This window comes from Dendropsophus ebraccatus, chromosome 10, assembly GCF_027789765.1.
Source record: "Dendropsophus ebraccatus isolate aDenEbr1 chromosome 10, aDenEbr1.pat, whole genome shotgun sequence".
Lineage (NCBI taxonomy): Eukaryota > Metazoa > Chordata > Amphibia > Anura > Hylidae > Dendropsophus > Dendropsophus ebraccatus.
The window spans coordinates 41,702,384-41,719,089 of record NC_091463.1 but is presented as its reverse complement, the minus strand read 5'-3'; the positions used below and the strand labels follow the sequence as shown (position 1 = coordinate 41,719,089).

Genomic DNA, 16,706 nt, shown 5'->3' with positions numbered 1-16,706 from the left:
AGCCTGCTGCAGTAATAACATACACACAGCCTGCTGCAGCCATTGTACATACACACACAGCCTGCTGCAGTCATAGCACAAACACAAAACTAAACCTTCTTCCAGAGAGAAAAACCAACACTGAGACAGAGGTTACTACTACACTACTTATAACTTCTCCTCCTTCTCTATATTAAAAAGGATATTTTTTGTGGCATTTTCTCTCCTCTCTGGCAGAAAAATGCCTTAGGTAGCATCTTTACTAGATACATCTCTCTCTCTCTCTCCCCCTCTCTCTCTCCCCCCCTCTCTCTCTCTCCCCCCCCCCCCCCCCCCTCTCTCTCCCTCTCTCTCTCCCCCTCTCTCTCTCTCTTACTACAGATTGCAGAGAAGTCAGTAGTGGCCAAGTTTTTGAAACAGTTTTTCTGGGAACAGGACAAAAATATTGTTTGTTTTACAATTATATGTTATGCATTACCTGCAATATATTTTAACCCTTTAATGACACAGCCCAAATTGTTCTAAATGACCAGTCCAATTTTTCATTTTTGCATTTTCGTTTTTCCTCCTCGCCTTCTAAGGGTCTGTTCACAATGAGTAAAACAAGCAGACTCCGCTCGGAATCCTGCCTGCCTCAGTTTGTCAGTGCGATGCCTTGGATGGCTTTGCTCTCTGCTCAAAGAACTGACATGTCAATTATTTGAGCTATTCACCGCGTGTGAACAACAATGTTATATCTGGACAGAACAATTCTGCCCGCCACGATATATGATGTGGTTATTTATTTATGTGTTTTAATGTGTTTTATTTATAAAATGGGAAAGGGGGTGATTTAAGTTGATGATTTAAACTTTTATTGGTGGATGGGCCATGTGAAATTTTTTAAAACTTTTCACTTTTTAAGTCCCCCTAGGGGACTATTACCTACAATCAGGTTGCATACCCTGGTCAATGCTGTGGTAAATAGCCTGGTCACACATGGTAAATAGCATTGATCAGTTTTATCTGCCATCTTCTAATAGAGCCTGCCTGAAGCAGACTCTACCAGAACGAAGATCAGACTGCATGGAGATAAGCAGGCATGGAGGTAAGTAGTCAATTTGATCGATTCATGCAGCAGGGGATTTTGTTTAGTCATTCTCCTAATATGCAGGAGAATGGGATTCTTTCCACACCTCTCCCCCGCCCTCCAGCTGCTGATTCACAGTTGACTGCCTATACACGCCATGGATAGATAACTGACAATTAGCAGCTGGTTGTCTGAGTTTTCTGCTTCTAATGAATATCCAGGACTACTGGGCTCATGCACATAATGGAGAGAACTACCTATTGTCCTTGATATTCAGGAGGATATCTCTGAATCAGCTACACAGAACAATGTAAGTGATACATCATTCTGTTCAGCTTCTATGTACCTAGTTTATGCTACCCTTATGGTGCATTTACACAGACAGATTTATCTGACAGATTTTTGAAGCCAAAGCCAGGAAAGAAGAGAAATCTTAGTCTTTCCTTTATTACATGTTCCCTGTTTATAGACTTCATGGCTTTGGCTTCAAAAGTCTGTAATATAAATCTTTCTGTGTAAACGCACCATTAGATAGGACAACTGTCACAAAAGCGCCGGACTTAGGTAGGGAACAGGACAAGACAGTGAGCCCTAACCACTAGAACCCACCTTCTATCCCTACCTACTTGCCTCAACGGCCCTAAACGGCCGCGGACAACCACAGTGTCAGTTCCTGTCTTACACCAGGTGATACACAAAACAAGACAGACAACACAAACACAATAATGAAGAGTCTACGGTCCAGGTCAGCAACGGCGGTCAGCGAGGTACAAAAACAGGAGGCAGAAGAAGAGTCAGGGACAGGCAAGGAGGTCAGGGCAGCAGCAGACAAAGCAGGTTGGGAGATCAAGCAATAGGTCAGACAACAGAAGTAACAGAACCAGGAGAGATGAAGCGCTTAGCTGAGTAAGGGCCCCTTTACACGGAAAGATTATCTGACAGATTATCTGCTAAAGATTTGAAGCCAAAGCCAGGAATGGACTATAAACAGAGATCAGGTAATAAAGGAAAGCCTGAGATTTCTCCTCTTTTCAAATCCATTCCTGGTTTTGGCTTCAAATCTTTGGCAGATAATCTGTCAGATAATCTTTCCGTGTAAAAGGGCCCTAACACTCAATAAATAGCCAGCATGGAAATGAAGAGTCTGCTGCTTTTTACCTTGAATCCGGGACTGGGTCCAGCACTTGATTGGATCAGCCCTGATCCCAGCACCCAGTTCAGCTGGACAGGTCTTTAGAAGGAGTAACCCCCACACTGCCAGAGTGTAACAGGCAATGCGGGTGTGGCTGGGAAACTAAGACAGCATTCAGACAGAACTGCAAACAAAAAACAATCAGAGGCTCAACGCTTCCTCGGTAGCCCAGCACGGACCGAGGAGCGCAAAGTCACATTCCTGACAACAACATAAACCTATTGAGTCTCTTTAATGATTATTATCATTGATAACGGCCATTGTTTTGCAACAACGGCAATTATTTGCCCTTATTTTACATTGTGGGAAGATAGCCTAAAACTATTTTCTCTCTGAACTGGTCTGGTCTGAACCTAGGGGTGGGGTTAATTGATCACAGGTGCATAAAGGGATTTTCTAGGATTAGAAAAAAACACAGCTACTTCCTTGCAGAAACAGGCCCATCACTGTCCTCAGGTTGTGTGTGGTATTGCAATTCAGCTCCATTCACTTAAACTGGGCTGCAAAATAGGGATGTGGAGTCGGTAAGCCGCAGCTCCGACTCCAACTCCGACTCCTGATCCTTCATAAATGGCCAGTCATATAACAGGGGAGTTATTTATTACACTGACTCAGCAGCTTCTCCCTAATGTCCTACATGATCCTGGGGCGACTTCTGAGTGAATAAAGGAATACTGTATATAAAGCAGATTCTGCTCTGTGGATGCAGCCAGTCTCCAGCCTCCATGTCCTGAACTACTCACAACTAGACTAGATGAAGCAGGTGGTCTTTTCCTGCTGACAGTCTTCTATGTTTCTAACTAAATATTCACCATACTCTGTAATAGGTTTCATTAGCCAAAAAAGCCTCCTTCTGTACTCAAGAAGCAATCTCCCAGCCTCCCCCCCCCCCCCCCGACTTCTTATCTGTGCATTATCAGGCAAACACGTCTTCATTACAGAGAAGCCAGTGAAGACGGGTTCTGCTCTCTCCATTCTATCCTTATGGAGGGGGGAGGGGCCGAGGGAGATGAGGGAGCAGGAAGAGGTGACATGAAGGTCAGCTGTTTGGAGACAGTCTGGGCACCTAAAACGCTAATTTCAGGGGTCAGAAAGGTCAGTGCTTATCTATGAACTTACTGAGAGAAGATTGAAGGATGTTGTGCTTTGCAGGACTGTTCCATGCTCAGTCACTCCTAACAGCCCCTCCCCTCTCCATAGCCACAAAATGGAGACAGAAATTCTGCTTCTTCTGCAGTGATGGGGGAGGCTGGGAGCTTTTTCAGTACAGAAGGAAACTCTTTTGGTTTTTAAAACCTATTACAGAGTTTCTTAAAATCGCTTGTACTATTGATATTTAATGTTTTTAAAAAAATGACAGTTACGCTTTAAAGAAACACTGCTAATAATGCCAGATACCTGTGATATAGAGGTCACACAGTGATATAGAAGGTCACGGTGGGGGCACACAATAGCGCGCACACACACACACACACACACACACACAGCTTGCTGCAGCCATAGCGCACACACACACAGCTTGCTGCAGCCATAGCGCGCACACACACACAGCTGCAGCCATAGAACACTGAAGAAAAACACAATCTTCTTCCAGAGAGAAAACACCACATTGAGGACAGAGGTTACTGCTACACTACTTATTTCTTCTCCTCCTCTATATTACACAGGATATCTTCATATTACACTGCTGCTCATATACAGTCATCCAGCATAGTGACCAACAACTTTTCCATGGCCACCCATTTCTAATAGGTCCAGTGTCCTATTACTGATATATTCCCCAATCATACTTATGTAATAGGGCCAGTGTCCTATTAGAATGGTGCTCATAATATATATTCATGAGCAAAACTTTTAAAATTCATATCAAAATTCAATTCTACATCTTTTAAAGATTTATTTAAAGCTGGAGTCGGAGTCGGTACATTTTTTCCAACTCCAGCTCTGACTCCGACTTCAAAACCTTGCTGCAAAACCCACACCCAAACTGAAGACAGAAGAGGTGCTGTTTGTGGAATAAAGAGGCCATGTTTTATTAATCCTGGACAACCCATTTAAGGGTACATTCACACGTACCGAGTTTGCAGTGGATTTCACACTGCAAGTTCCACAGCGAAATCTGCAGCGATACTCTGTACTTTCATTACCTATGGCTCTGCATTTTCACAACAGATTTTCATTCTGCTGTGAAAATGTAGCCACTACCTTTTTAACCAGCTGCCACGCTCCCACCTGCTTCTCTGGCTCCCGGGGGTCACTGACATCCCGCTCAGCCAATCAGTGCACTGTCCCACTGCAGCCACTGACTTGTCTGAGCAGAACGTAATGTATTAGCTTGTAGCCTGGCAGCTGATGGGTTAATAAGGCAGTGGCTACATTCTCACTGCGGAATAAAAATCTGCTGTGAGAATGCAGAGTATTGCAGTGGAACTTGCAGCATGAAATCTGCTGCATACTCAGTACGCGTAAAAGTACCCTTTATCAGGCTTCACTACTCCCTGAGCATGCTCCTAGTGGCTTCCTACAGTGGCTATGAATAAGTGGAATTAAATAGGAGTTCCTTGTCATTTTGTGGGCTTGGAGTGGCTGAGTATACTGTTTTTTGCAATTGTTTGGTGTACATTTCCGCAGTAGCAGATACTGCTAGAATTGAGAAATTGACCTTTTAAGGACACAGCAAAATTGGGCCTTTACCCCTTAAAGGACAAGTGCCATGAAAAACTTTTTCCCAGTAATTGAAGCACATTAGAAAGTTATATAACTCTGTAATATGCTTCAATCACCTATCTGCCTACCTTCCCTGTCTTTTTCCCCCACCAGGAAGTGTAGGAAACTCATTCTTACCTAATTACTGTCATCACCAGGCTGCTCTCTCAGCTCCTTCTTGTGACGATAAGTCATCAGCAGGAGGGCTGCTCTAGCTCCTGTTACACCCCTCCCCCGCCTTGTCAGGTGACTCAGCTTGCTCAGCTCCGATTGGCTGAACAACTGCAAACCATCTGAGTCATGTCACTCGCCTATCTTCTCTCCTAATGACTCCCAGCACATAGGCAGCTACAGGACCCCCCTACTGCTGCCGAGTGGACTCAGTGAGTAAAGGAGTCACATCACTTGTTTATCTCCCCCCTGCTGCCCTGACCTAATTAGTGACGGCCATCTTGCAGATGTCACTTTGCAATGTACAAAACATTGCAAAGTGAAAGTATGTGTGTGCAGCTTCAGTGCAGGGGCTGACAACCTGTGTGATTATATAGCAGCCTGATTGAAGAGAGAGAGAGGGGGTCATGTTTAGTGTATGATGGGAGTTGAAGTGAATGGAGGGGCAGGCACTTGCAACATCACAGCAGCCAAAGTGCATCATGGGAAGCTGAAACCAGAAAGAAATGAAGACCAAGAATGGAAATCGGGGGGGAACGCAGACAGTGGGAAATTCAAACTGTCTTCCCCCCCCCCCTAAACCCCCCCAGCAGGAAGTGTAAGAATCTCACAGATACCTAATTACTGTAGTCACCAAACTCTTCTCTCAGCTTCTTCTTGTGAAGATGAGTCATCAGCAGGAGGGCTGCTCTAGCTCCTGTTACACCAGCCTCCCCCTCCCCTGCCTTGTCAGGTGACTCAGCTTGCTCAGCTCCGATTGGCTGAACAACTGCAAGCCATCTGAGTCCATGTCACTTGCTTATCTTCCCTAGTGACATGACTCCTTCACTCACTGAGTCCACTCGGCAGCAGGAGAGAGTATGAGGGGAGGGGGAGGCTGCCTCTGTGCTGGGAGTCAGTTGGAGAGAAGAGAAGCATGACTCAGATGGCCTGCAGTTGTTCAGCCAATTGGAGCTGAGCAAGCTGAGTCACCTGAAAAGGCAGGGGAGGGGGAGGCTGGTGTAACAGGAGCTAGCCCAGCCCTCCTGCTGATGACTCATCGTCACAAGAAGAAGCTGAGAGAGCAGCCTGGTGACAACAGTAATTAGGTATCTGAGTTTCTTACACTTCCTGCTGGGGGGTTGAAGGGGGAAAAGACAGTGAAGGGAGGCAGATAGGTGATTAAAGCATATTACAGAGTTATATAACTTTGTAATGTGCTTCAATTACTGAGAAAAAGTTTTTCATGGCACTTGTCCTTTAAGGACAGAGCCCAAAATGGCCTTAAGAACCAGACCAAATTTAAGGAATAAGACGTGTCACTTTATCCGTTAATAACTTCGGGATGCTTTTACCTATCCGGCTGATTCTAAGATTGTTTTCTTGTGACATGTTGTACTTTATATTACTGGAAAGTTGGAGTCGATACTTACAGCCTATCTTTAAGAAAAACCCCAAAACAACGTGAAAAATTGCATTTTTCTAACTTTGAAATTTTCTGCTTGTAAGGAAAATGGTTATGCTACATAAATTATATATTAAATAGCATTAGCAATATGTCTATTTTATGTTGACAGCATTTATTAAACTTGCCTTCAATTTTTTTAGACAATAGAAAGCTTCAAAGTTTAGCAGCATTTTTCCAAATTTTCACAAGAATTTCAAAATCAGATTTTGCAGGGGACCAGTTCTCATTTGAAGTTTATTTGAGGAGGCTGTATTTTATTAAGCCCCACAAATCATCCCATTTCAGAAACTGCTCCCCCTAAACTCTGCAAAATCAATTCCAGAAAGTTTTTAGCCCTTTAGGTGAGTCACAGAAATAAAAGCTAAGTGTGTAAGAACATTGAAAATTTCTTTGCAGAAATTATATTTTGATTCAATATGTTTCATAATAGAAAGCCTATTTCCAGAGAAATACACCACAATTTTTATTGCCCCGTTTCTGCAGTTTATAGAAATATATGATATGTGGCCCTATTGCGCTATTTGACTCAACCACAAGCCTCAGATACAAAGGAGCGCCTAGTGAATTTTGAAGCCTCCATTACAATTGGCAAATTTTCAAAGTACCACTTTTGGTTGGCAGAAGCTCTGGCGTGCCAAAACCTAACAAACACCCCTAAAGGGACACTATTTAAGAAACTACACCCCTCGAGGAATGTACCAAGGGGTATAGTGAGCATATGGACCCACTGGTGGCAGACACAAATGTGGAACAATGTGACGTGAAAAATTAAATTTTTTACACTCAAAACGTTGATGTAACTTTGAATTTTTCATGTTCACAAGGGGTTAAAAGAAAAAATAAACCACTAAAAATGAAGGGCAATTCCCCTAGATTACAGGAGTTCCTCATATATGGACACAAAGTGCAAAGCCGGCGCACAGAAAGCCTCCAGATGGATCTGGCCTGGATTTGGCCAGAATGGAGGACGAAGGCCATGTCGGGCTCACAGAGCCCTCGTGCTGCCAAATCATTGGAAACCCCCCACAAGTGACCCCATTATGGAAACTACACCCCTCAAGTAATGTAACAAGTGGTATAGTGGGCATATGGACGTCACTGGTGACAGGTACAATGTGCCGTGAAAATGAAAAATTTAATTTTTTTTTTACACTAAAACTTGGTCTAGCCTTAAAGTTTTCAGGTTCACAAGGGGTTAAAAGAAAAAATAAAACACTAATCATGTAGAGCAATTCCCCCCGATTACAGGAGTACCCCACATGTGTACACAAAGTGCAAAGCCGGTGCAAGGAAAGCTTACAAAGGGAAGAAGCGCAATTTAGATTTTGGAAGCTGGATTTGGCCAGAATGGAGGACGAAGGCCATGTCGGGTTTGCAGAGCCCTCGTGCTGCCAAATCATTGGAAACCCCCCAAAAGTTACCCCAACAAACTCCGGAATCTGTGGTTCGTAGGGATTGGGGTCACTTGAGGGGGCTTCCTGGGGCGGCGCCTTTGGGGCTTGTCATCACTAAATGATGATGGCGATGAGGAAGGAAGAAGGAACGAGGGATATTCCTCTTCTCCCTCAATGGTTGTCTCAGTATCGGAGGCAATCCAGGCGTATGCCTCCTTAGGGTGCCTTCACACACATCAGATCCGCAGCAGATTTCACGCTGTGGTTTCACAGCGAAATCCGCTGCGGATCCAGTGTCAGTGCATCCCTATGAGAATACATACACGCAGCGGGCTTGACATCCCGCTGCGTGTATGTAAGTTAACCCCCACTGGCTGGAGCATACATCACCTGCTCCCCACTCCGGTTTGCTTCAGAGCTCCTGGCATCTGCTTATCCCGTGCAGCCAATCAGTGTGCTGTCACTGATTGGCTGAGCGGGACGTCCTGCCGAGAACCCCCGAAGCAAGCCGGAGCGGGGAGCAGGTGATGTATGCTCCGGCCAGCGGGGGGTTAATTTACTAACACGCAGTGGGATGTCAAGCCCGCTGCGAATCCACAGTGTGAAATTCGATGCGGATCCGGTGTGTGGGAAGGCATCCTTAGAGGGGTGTGTAAGTGTTATGCTTCCACACGTGATAGTGTTCATGTGTGTTTTATGTACTGTTTTTTTTACCTTTTTTTTTTTTACTTTACATTTTTTTACTTTGGGGGGAAAATTGGGATGGGGGGGCAGAAAAAAAAAAAGAAAAAAATTTACACTGAAGAAAAAAAAACAGCAAAAGGGCAGAGGCTGGCAGGACAGGGGAGAGGGTGGCAGGAGAGGGATGGCAGGACGTAGGGGAGAGGGTAAGAGGAAAGGGTGGCAAGACAGAGGGGAGAGGTTGGCAGGACGGAGGGGAAAGGGTGGCAGGACGGAGAGTAGAGGTTGGCAGCAGAGAGAGGGGAGGGTAGAGGGTGTCAGGGGAGAGGGTAAGAGGAGAGGGTGGCAGCAGAGGGGGGAGAGGGTGGCAAGACAGAGGAGAGGGTGGCAGCAGGGATGGTGGGTGTATGCAAGAAGAGGGAGCGTGGGAGGATTGGTTGGACGCAGGGAGGGAGGATGGGTGTGTGCCAGTAGGGAGGGAGGGTGGTTTGGTGGGTAGGTGGCTGCCAGCAGGGAGGGTGGTTTGGTAGGTGGCTGCCAGCAGGGAGGGAGGGAAGGTGGGCAGGGTGTATGAAAGGAGAGAGGGAGCGTGGGAGGATGGGTGAGTGCCAGCAGGGAGGATGGGTGGGTGCCGGGAGGGAGGGTTGGTCGGTGCCAGCAGGGAGGAAGGGTGGTTTGATGGGTGGGTGGGTGCCAGCAGGGAGGGTGGGTTGGTAGGTGGGTGCCAGCAGGGAGGGAGGGAAGGTGGGCAGGTTGGTGGGAGCCAGCAGGGAGGAAGGGAGGGTGGGTGGCAACAGGGAGGGAGCGTGGTTTGATGGGTGGGTGCCAGCAGGGAGGGAGGGTGTAAGGATGGGTGGGTGCCAGCAGGGAGGGAGGGTTGATGGGTGGGTGGCAGTGGCGGAACGTGGAGGAGGAGGAGTAAGCGCGGAGCGGCAGGTGGGGAGGAGAAGAAAGCACGGATCGGCGGCGGGGAGGAGGAGGAAGTGGGGGCAGCATGGAGCGACGGCGGGGAGGGGGAGGAGCCGATCGTGTACGGGGGGGAGGAGAAGAGAGCACACGAAGATCTCCCTGTTATTGGAGGAAGACGGAGGAGGAGGCAGTACGGGGGAGGAGGCACCCGGCGCCTGGTACACACCAGGACCGCACTGGGCTCACTGCACACTACTCCCATCATCTCCTTCTCAGCTCGCCGATTCCGGCAAGCAGAGAAGGAGATGATGGGAGTAGTACTGAAGAGTAGTACACACCGGCCGGCCATTCACGGGCGATCTGGGGGCCGGATCTATGGGCAGGTGACCCCCGGGCACAGCAGTGATTGGTGCTGTCTCGGACAGCACCAATCACTGCTGAATTCCGGGGTCCGGTCCTGGTAACAAAGGAAATTGCTGTGATTGGCCGATGGGAAGTCATCGGCCAATCACAGCGATAGTCACGGGGGGCAGGGAAACTGCCCCCTACGTGATACAGGAAGATGGCTGCTGTAAGAATCAGCAGCCATCTTCAATGGAGCCCATTTAAAGTGCCAGCATACCGGTACGTCATGGGTCCTTAAGGGGTTAAAGAGTCACTGTCGTTAAATTTTTTTTTGCAGAAATCAATAGTCCAATAGTAATTGGGTTTATTAGGCAAATATGCCATTATCTGCATTTAAAAAGCCTTTTCCCAGGTCCCCCCCCCCCTCCTCTCCTTTCTGTCATCCACTGCTCAAAATCAGGAAATCTCGACAGTTTTTTTATCAGACGGATCCTGTCTGAGCTATGGAGAGGTGAGGGGGGAGGAGAGAGGAGGAGAAATGCCGGCAGCAGAGAACAGAGAACTAAGGATTACTCAGCAGGGGAGCTATTCAGAGTGCTATGCAGAGGTCAGAGAGGTCAGTGGTGACTGTCAGAGGAGAGAGCCTGTGATGTTGCTGTAAATTAACGCTTTGTTGTCCTGTCTTAGTGCCCTGTTTTCCTCTCTCCATAGGGAAACCATGAAGACGTGGGGGGGGGGGGAGCTTCAAACTGCTTTGTCATGATAAAGATTCATTTTTCGGCTAATAAACCCGATTACAAAGATTCTTAAAATCGCCTATACTAACGACAGTGACACTTTAAAGACAGAGACAATTTTCATTTTGGCACCTTCGCTTTTTACTCCTCGCCTTCTAAGAAACATAGCACTTTGAGTTTATTACCTACAGGGCTTGTTTTGATGTCATTTTGTGCGCCACAATCTCTAGTTTTTAAATAAAAAGTTTTTGTCATTAATAAAAAAAAATCTCATCCCATAATGAAAGTTTAAAGGGGTATTCCCTTCAAGAGCTAAACAAATAAAATGCTGCCAAACCTAGCTGGAAAACTACATCTCCCATCATGCAATGCTTATGCCTGATTGGTACATGATGTAGCAGAGCTGATATGCACAAGATATAGCAGAGCTGAGTGAGCAACATAGCAAAGCTGAGTGAGCAACATAGCAGAGCTGAGTGAGCGACACAACAGAGCTGAGTGAGCGACACAGCAGAGCTGAGTGAGCGACACAGCAGAGCTGAGTGAGCGACACAGCAGAGCTGAGTGAGCGACATAACAGAGCTGAGTGAGCGACACAGCAGAGCTGAGTGAGCGACACAGCAGAGCTGAGTGAGCGACATAGCAGAGCTGAATGAGTGATATAGCATGGGGGGTGATTGCAGCAGGTGAGTTCGGGTGCAGGGGGTGGATGCCGTGGGTCAGTCACGGGGAGGGGGGGATGGGCTGGGGGTGCGCCGCCGCTGTTGGGTGACGGGGGGGGGGGGAGTGCTTGCCGCGGGTGAGTCACGGGTGGGGATGCCGCTGGTGAGTGATGGGGGGGTGCTTGCCGCGGGTGAGTTACCGGCGCGAGGTGTCGCCGCGGGTGAGTCACGGGTGGGGGGGGGCACAGGTGAGCCGAGCCGCAGGTGAGCTGAGTAGTCATTTTGTCGGGGGTTGTGATTGCCGTGGGCGAGTCACGGGTGGGGGTGCCGCTGCCGCTGGTGAGTCGCGAAAGGGGAGGGTTGCCGCGGTCAACTCGCGGGGCCCGGTAGCCATACTCCTTCTACGGTCTGGCCCTGCTGGCGATGGCTCTCTGCACGGGCTTGGGAGAGGGGGCAACGTCAGGGGGCACAGTGTTGGGGGCACTGGTGAGGTCAGGGGTGGGGGGGGCACAAAGGTGATCTGGGGGGAGGGAGTCGGGAGACACTGATCAGCAGCAGCTGTCAGTGTCCTCCCTCACTTCAATGGGCAGGGTTAGAAGCCAGCCCATTGAAGAGACGGAGGACATGTGATGCCGACACGGAGGGTGGGGGCCAGGAGCAGAGAGTGGTGTCAGATTCGACTGAGATTTGATGATTTTATGTGTTTGGTGGATGTGAATGCATCTAAATAACAGCAAAACTGTGCAGAGTCTATAATAAATTGATATTGGAAAGATGGAAAGCTATTGGTGGGCAACGTATTAATGCGAAAAAATTGGGGGGAGGGGGAATACCCTGTTAAATCCCCCCGTTAAATCACCCCCCTTTTTTTTATTTTATAAATGAATATAAATATATAAAATAAAGAATTTGATATGGCCACGTGCTCAATCGCCAGGCCCATTCAATTATTGCATTCCTGATCTTGCACGGTAAACGGCGCAAGCACAAAAAACACTGAAGTGGAAAATTGCTGATTTTTGGTCACATCAGATCGGGAAAATTTGTAGTAAAAAATTAAACTGCTTCCGCCTTTGAGGAAAAAAAAAGGTTCAATCTCCGGTGGTGGCAAGCCTTCTTTACCTTGAGTATAGTGAAAATACGGATGGATGGATATGTCATATTTCAACCATAACTATCAACCTGACTATATTTATTTTAATGTAATGTTTTCCACTGAATTTCCCCCATCTAGAGACTTTCCTCATCACTTGTCGGTAATCCAGGAGAAATTGGACCTCTCCGACCGGAAAACAGAGTTAGCTCTTGTAAGTACTTGCACTCTCACCAGAGTAAATTAATATTGTATTATGATTTACAACAAGCCCTCTGCCTAAAGCTGCTTTCGCAAGGTTCTAACGTATTCCTGTTTCATATTAGGGCTGCTAAACCCTGATGTATATCTCTATAGCTTGCTAATGTATTAGTAAACAAAACTTTTCATAGAATATGCAATATAAATTACAGAATCCATTTTTGGCTATGTTCCCACATAGTATTTTTTTCAGTATTTTGGTCCTTTGCAACCAAAACCAGGAGTGGATTGAAAACACAGAAAGGCTGTGTTCACACACTGTTGAAATTTAGTGGATGGCTGTCATTTAATGGCAAATAATTGCCGTTATTTTAAAGCAATGGACGTTATGTGAAATTAAATGACGGCCATCCACTCAATTTCAACAGTGTGTGAACACAGCCTTTCTGTGTTTTCAACAGGGCTGTGGAGTCAGTAAGCTGCAGCTCCGACTCAGACTCCGACTCCTGAATTTTATCAGGACTAACTCCTGAATTTTATCAGGTCCGACTCCAACTCCCGACTCCTGCTCCTTCATAAATGGCCAGTCATATACCAGGAGAGTTATTTATCACACTGGTTCAGAAGCTTCTCCCTAATGTCCTACATGATCCTGGGGCGACTTCTGAGTGAATAAAGGAATACTGTATATAAAGCAGATTCTCCTGTGTGTGCAGTGGATGCAGCAAGTCTCCAGCCTCCATGTCCTGAACTACTCACAACTAGACCTGATGGAGCAGGTGTTCTTTTCCGGGTTACAGTCTTCTATGTTTCTAGCTAAATATTCACCATACTTAAAGAAACACTGCTAACAATGCCAGATCCCTGTGATATAGAGGTCAGCCATAGTGATATGCAGGGGGTCACACATAGTGATATAGAGAGGGGTCACACACAGGCCTGTGTTTAGAGTTCATGCTGCCCTAGGCACTTTGCATGCTGAGGTGCCCCCCCGGCGCACCAGCGCCCCCTTCCCCTTGGCACTGGCAGGTTACATGCATGGTGTATACCCTGGCACAGCTGGCAGGCCGGCACTCCAGCACCCAGTACTACTGAGCGGCAGTTTTGCTTGATGCCGACTCTTCTCATCAACAGACGTGATGGAGGAAGGAAGGAGGTCAGGGACTTAATTTGGGGACCGCTTCTGTCCAGTGTCTGACTGGGATACCTGGGGCCCACCAATATAGAACCAGTGAAACGAGACATCCTGACCCGCTCCTTTCCTGGATTTATCTGTATCTGTGACAAATCTCAGAACACCCTCCATTTATACAGCTCTCAGGGTATGCTGGGAGTTGTAGTCTCTGAGAGGACAACCCTATAATAAATCACTGTGTGCAGAGTCTCCTGGTGGCTGCAGTCTGTGAGTGACATCAGCCCTGAAGGTCCAGCAATACATCTGTCAACACTGTACTACAACTCCCAGCATATCTTGAGGGCTGCAGACTGTCAGAACATGCTGGGAGTTGTAGTGCATGCAGCTGTTGTAGTTGGGTCCTAGGTGCATTATACACTGGATGCTTTGTGGCATATAAGAATACAGAGATTGTCCGCACATATATGTGCGGACAATCACTACTGCTGATATACTCTGAGTTGTTTAGCTAATAATTGCTGCCGCTGATATATACGGTTGATCACTAATGCTGATATACTCTGAGCTGCTAGGCTAATAAACACTGCCACTGATATACACGGATAATCATTGTTGCTGATATACCCTGAGTCATTTGACTAATAATTATTGCCGTTGGCTAAATAATCACTGCCGCTGATATATATGGACATTTACTATTGCTGATATACTCTGAGGGGCTGATACACCCTGAGTTCGGCCAATAAGTACTGCCGCTGAGATATACGGATAACCACTACTGCTGATACACATTGAGACGGTTGGCCAATAGTTACTGCTGTTGATATCTACGGAAAATTACCATAACTACTATTGATACACTCCGTGTCTCCTGGCTAACAGTTACTGCCGTTGATATATACGGGAAACCACTTTTGCTGATATACTCTGAGCTGTTTGGCTGATAATTATTGCCGCTGAAATATACGGACAATTACTACTGCCGATATACTCTGAGTTGTTTGGCTAATAATTACTACCGCTGATATATACGGACAATTACTATTGCTAATATACTCTGAGTTGACTGGCTGATAATTGCTGCTGCTGAGATATACGGATAATCACTACTTGTAATATACTCTGAGTTGTTCGGCTGATAATTATTGCCGCTGAAATATACGGACTATTACTGCTGCCGATATACTTCGAGTTGTTTGGCTAATAATTACTACCGCTGATATATACGGACAATTACTACTGCTAATATACTCTGAGTTGTCTGGCTGATAATTACTGCTGCTGAGATATACGGATAATCACTACTTGTAATATACTCTGAGTTGTTCGGCTGATAATTATTGCCGCTGAAATATACGGACTATTACTGCTGCCGATATACTTCAAGTTGTTTGGCTAATAATTTCTGCTGCTGATATTTACGGACAATTACTACTGCTGATATACTCTGAGTTATTTGGCTAATAATTACTTCCGTTGATATATACGGACAAGTGCTACTGCTTATATACTCTTAGTTATTTGGCTAGTAATTACTGCCACTGATATATACGGATAATTACTGCTGCTGATATACTCTGAGTTGTACAATTACTGCTGTTGATATAGACGGACAATTACTGTTGCTGATATACTCTGAGTGGTTTGGCCAATAACTACTGCCGCTTACTACTGTTAAAATACTCTGAGTGGTTTGGCTAATAATTACTGCCTCTTATTACTGTTGATATACTCTGAGGGGTTTGGCTAATAATTACTGCCGCTGACACATACGGATAATTACTACTGCCGATATACTCTGAGTTGTTTGGCTAATAGTTACTGCCGCTGATATATACAGACAATTACTACTGCTGATATACTCTGCGTGGCTTGGCTAATAATTATTGCCGCTTACCACTGTTGATATACTCCGAGTGGTTTGGCTAAGAATTACTGCCGCTTACTACTGTTGATATACTCTGAGTGGTTTGGCTAAGAATTACTGCCGCTGACGCATACGGATAATTACTACTGTGGATATACTCTGAGTTGTTTGGCTAATAACTACTGCCGTTGATATATACGGACAATCACTACTGTTGATATACTCTGAGTTGTTTGGCTAATAATTACTGCCGCTTACTACTGCTGATATACTTTGAGTGGTTTGGCTAATTTCTTTGTTTCACATAGGGACATTGCCATTTGGATAGTCACTGTTGCTGACACAAAAGGATAACTATCACCACTATTTTGGTTGGAGGTAGACTGTGGGGTTATCTCTTCTATCAATTTCTATCTGTGTGTTACTATTGACTAAACGGAGAACTACATTTATTATCATGTCGAACAAAACTAAGCGTAATTAAGGTACCAAAGCACAGACAGAGGAGGTGTTGGCAAATAGGAGGAAATCAGGGGTAGTGAGAGGGCCACAATCCCTGCTAAACAATGAAAAAACTCCTATAGAGTCAGTTGGAGGTATAGATAAATATCTTAAGTCACCTGGTGCAATCCCAAACAGAAGAAAGGACGATAGGGAGAAGGGAACCAGCGGGGGTATACTTGAACAATCTCCGAGGAGGCCAGGTGAAGATATTGGACAGATAAGACAGTTGGAAGTGGGGGAAGGTGAACAATCTGGTACAATTTGGAGACTGGAGATTCTGGAAGGGGTAAATAAGTCTAATCAGGCTTTAAGTGAAGTCCAGGCTCAAATTGGAGGAGTGAGGGAAGACATCATGAGGATTAGAGACAACATGGCAAAGATGAGGGAAAGACTGCATGGTGTGGAGCAGACGGTGGGGGAGGTGGAGGGGAAGACCAAAAAAAATGGAGAGTGAAGTGGAGCGCCTTTCGAGGGAGTATAGAGATCTTTCTGGAAAATTAACAGATATGGAAGATAGAGCTAGGAGGACAACATCAGAATGGTAGGGTTTCCAGAAAAGGTAGAAGGAGATAACTGTAGAGAGTTTATTCACAAATGGTTACTGGATACTTTCG

The 16,706-nt window shown here is 46.1% G+C and overlaps 1 protein-coding gene across 4 annotated transcripts in view; it reads left to right on the top strand.

Annotated features, from left to right (window-relative positions):
• DNAAF6 (dynein axonemal assembly factor 6) overlaps positions 1–16,706 on the top strand; it is a 59,522-nt gene that overhangs the window by 6,473 nt on the left and 36,343 nt on the right. For all 4 annotated transcript variants that reach the window (XM_069944260.1, XM_069944258.1, XM_069944261.1 and 1 more), the window contains exon 3: positions 12,527–12,599. In XM_069944260.1, coding sequence (XP_069800361.1) covers positions 12,527–12,599 — 73 coding nt within the window. The remainder of the gene's footprint in view (positions 1–12,526; positions 12,600–16,706) is intronic.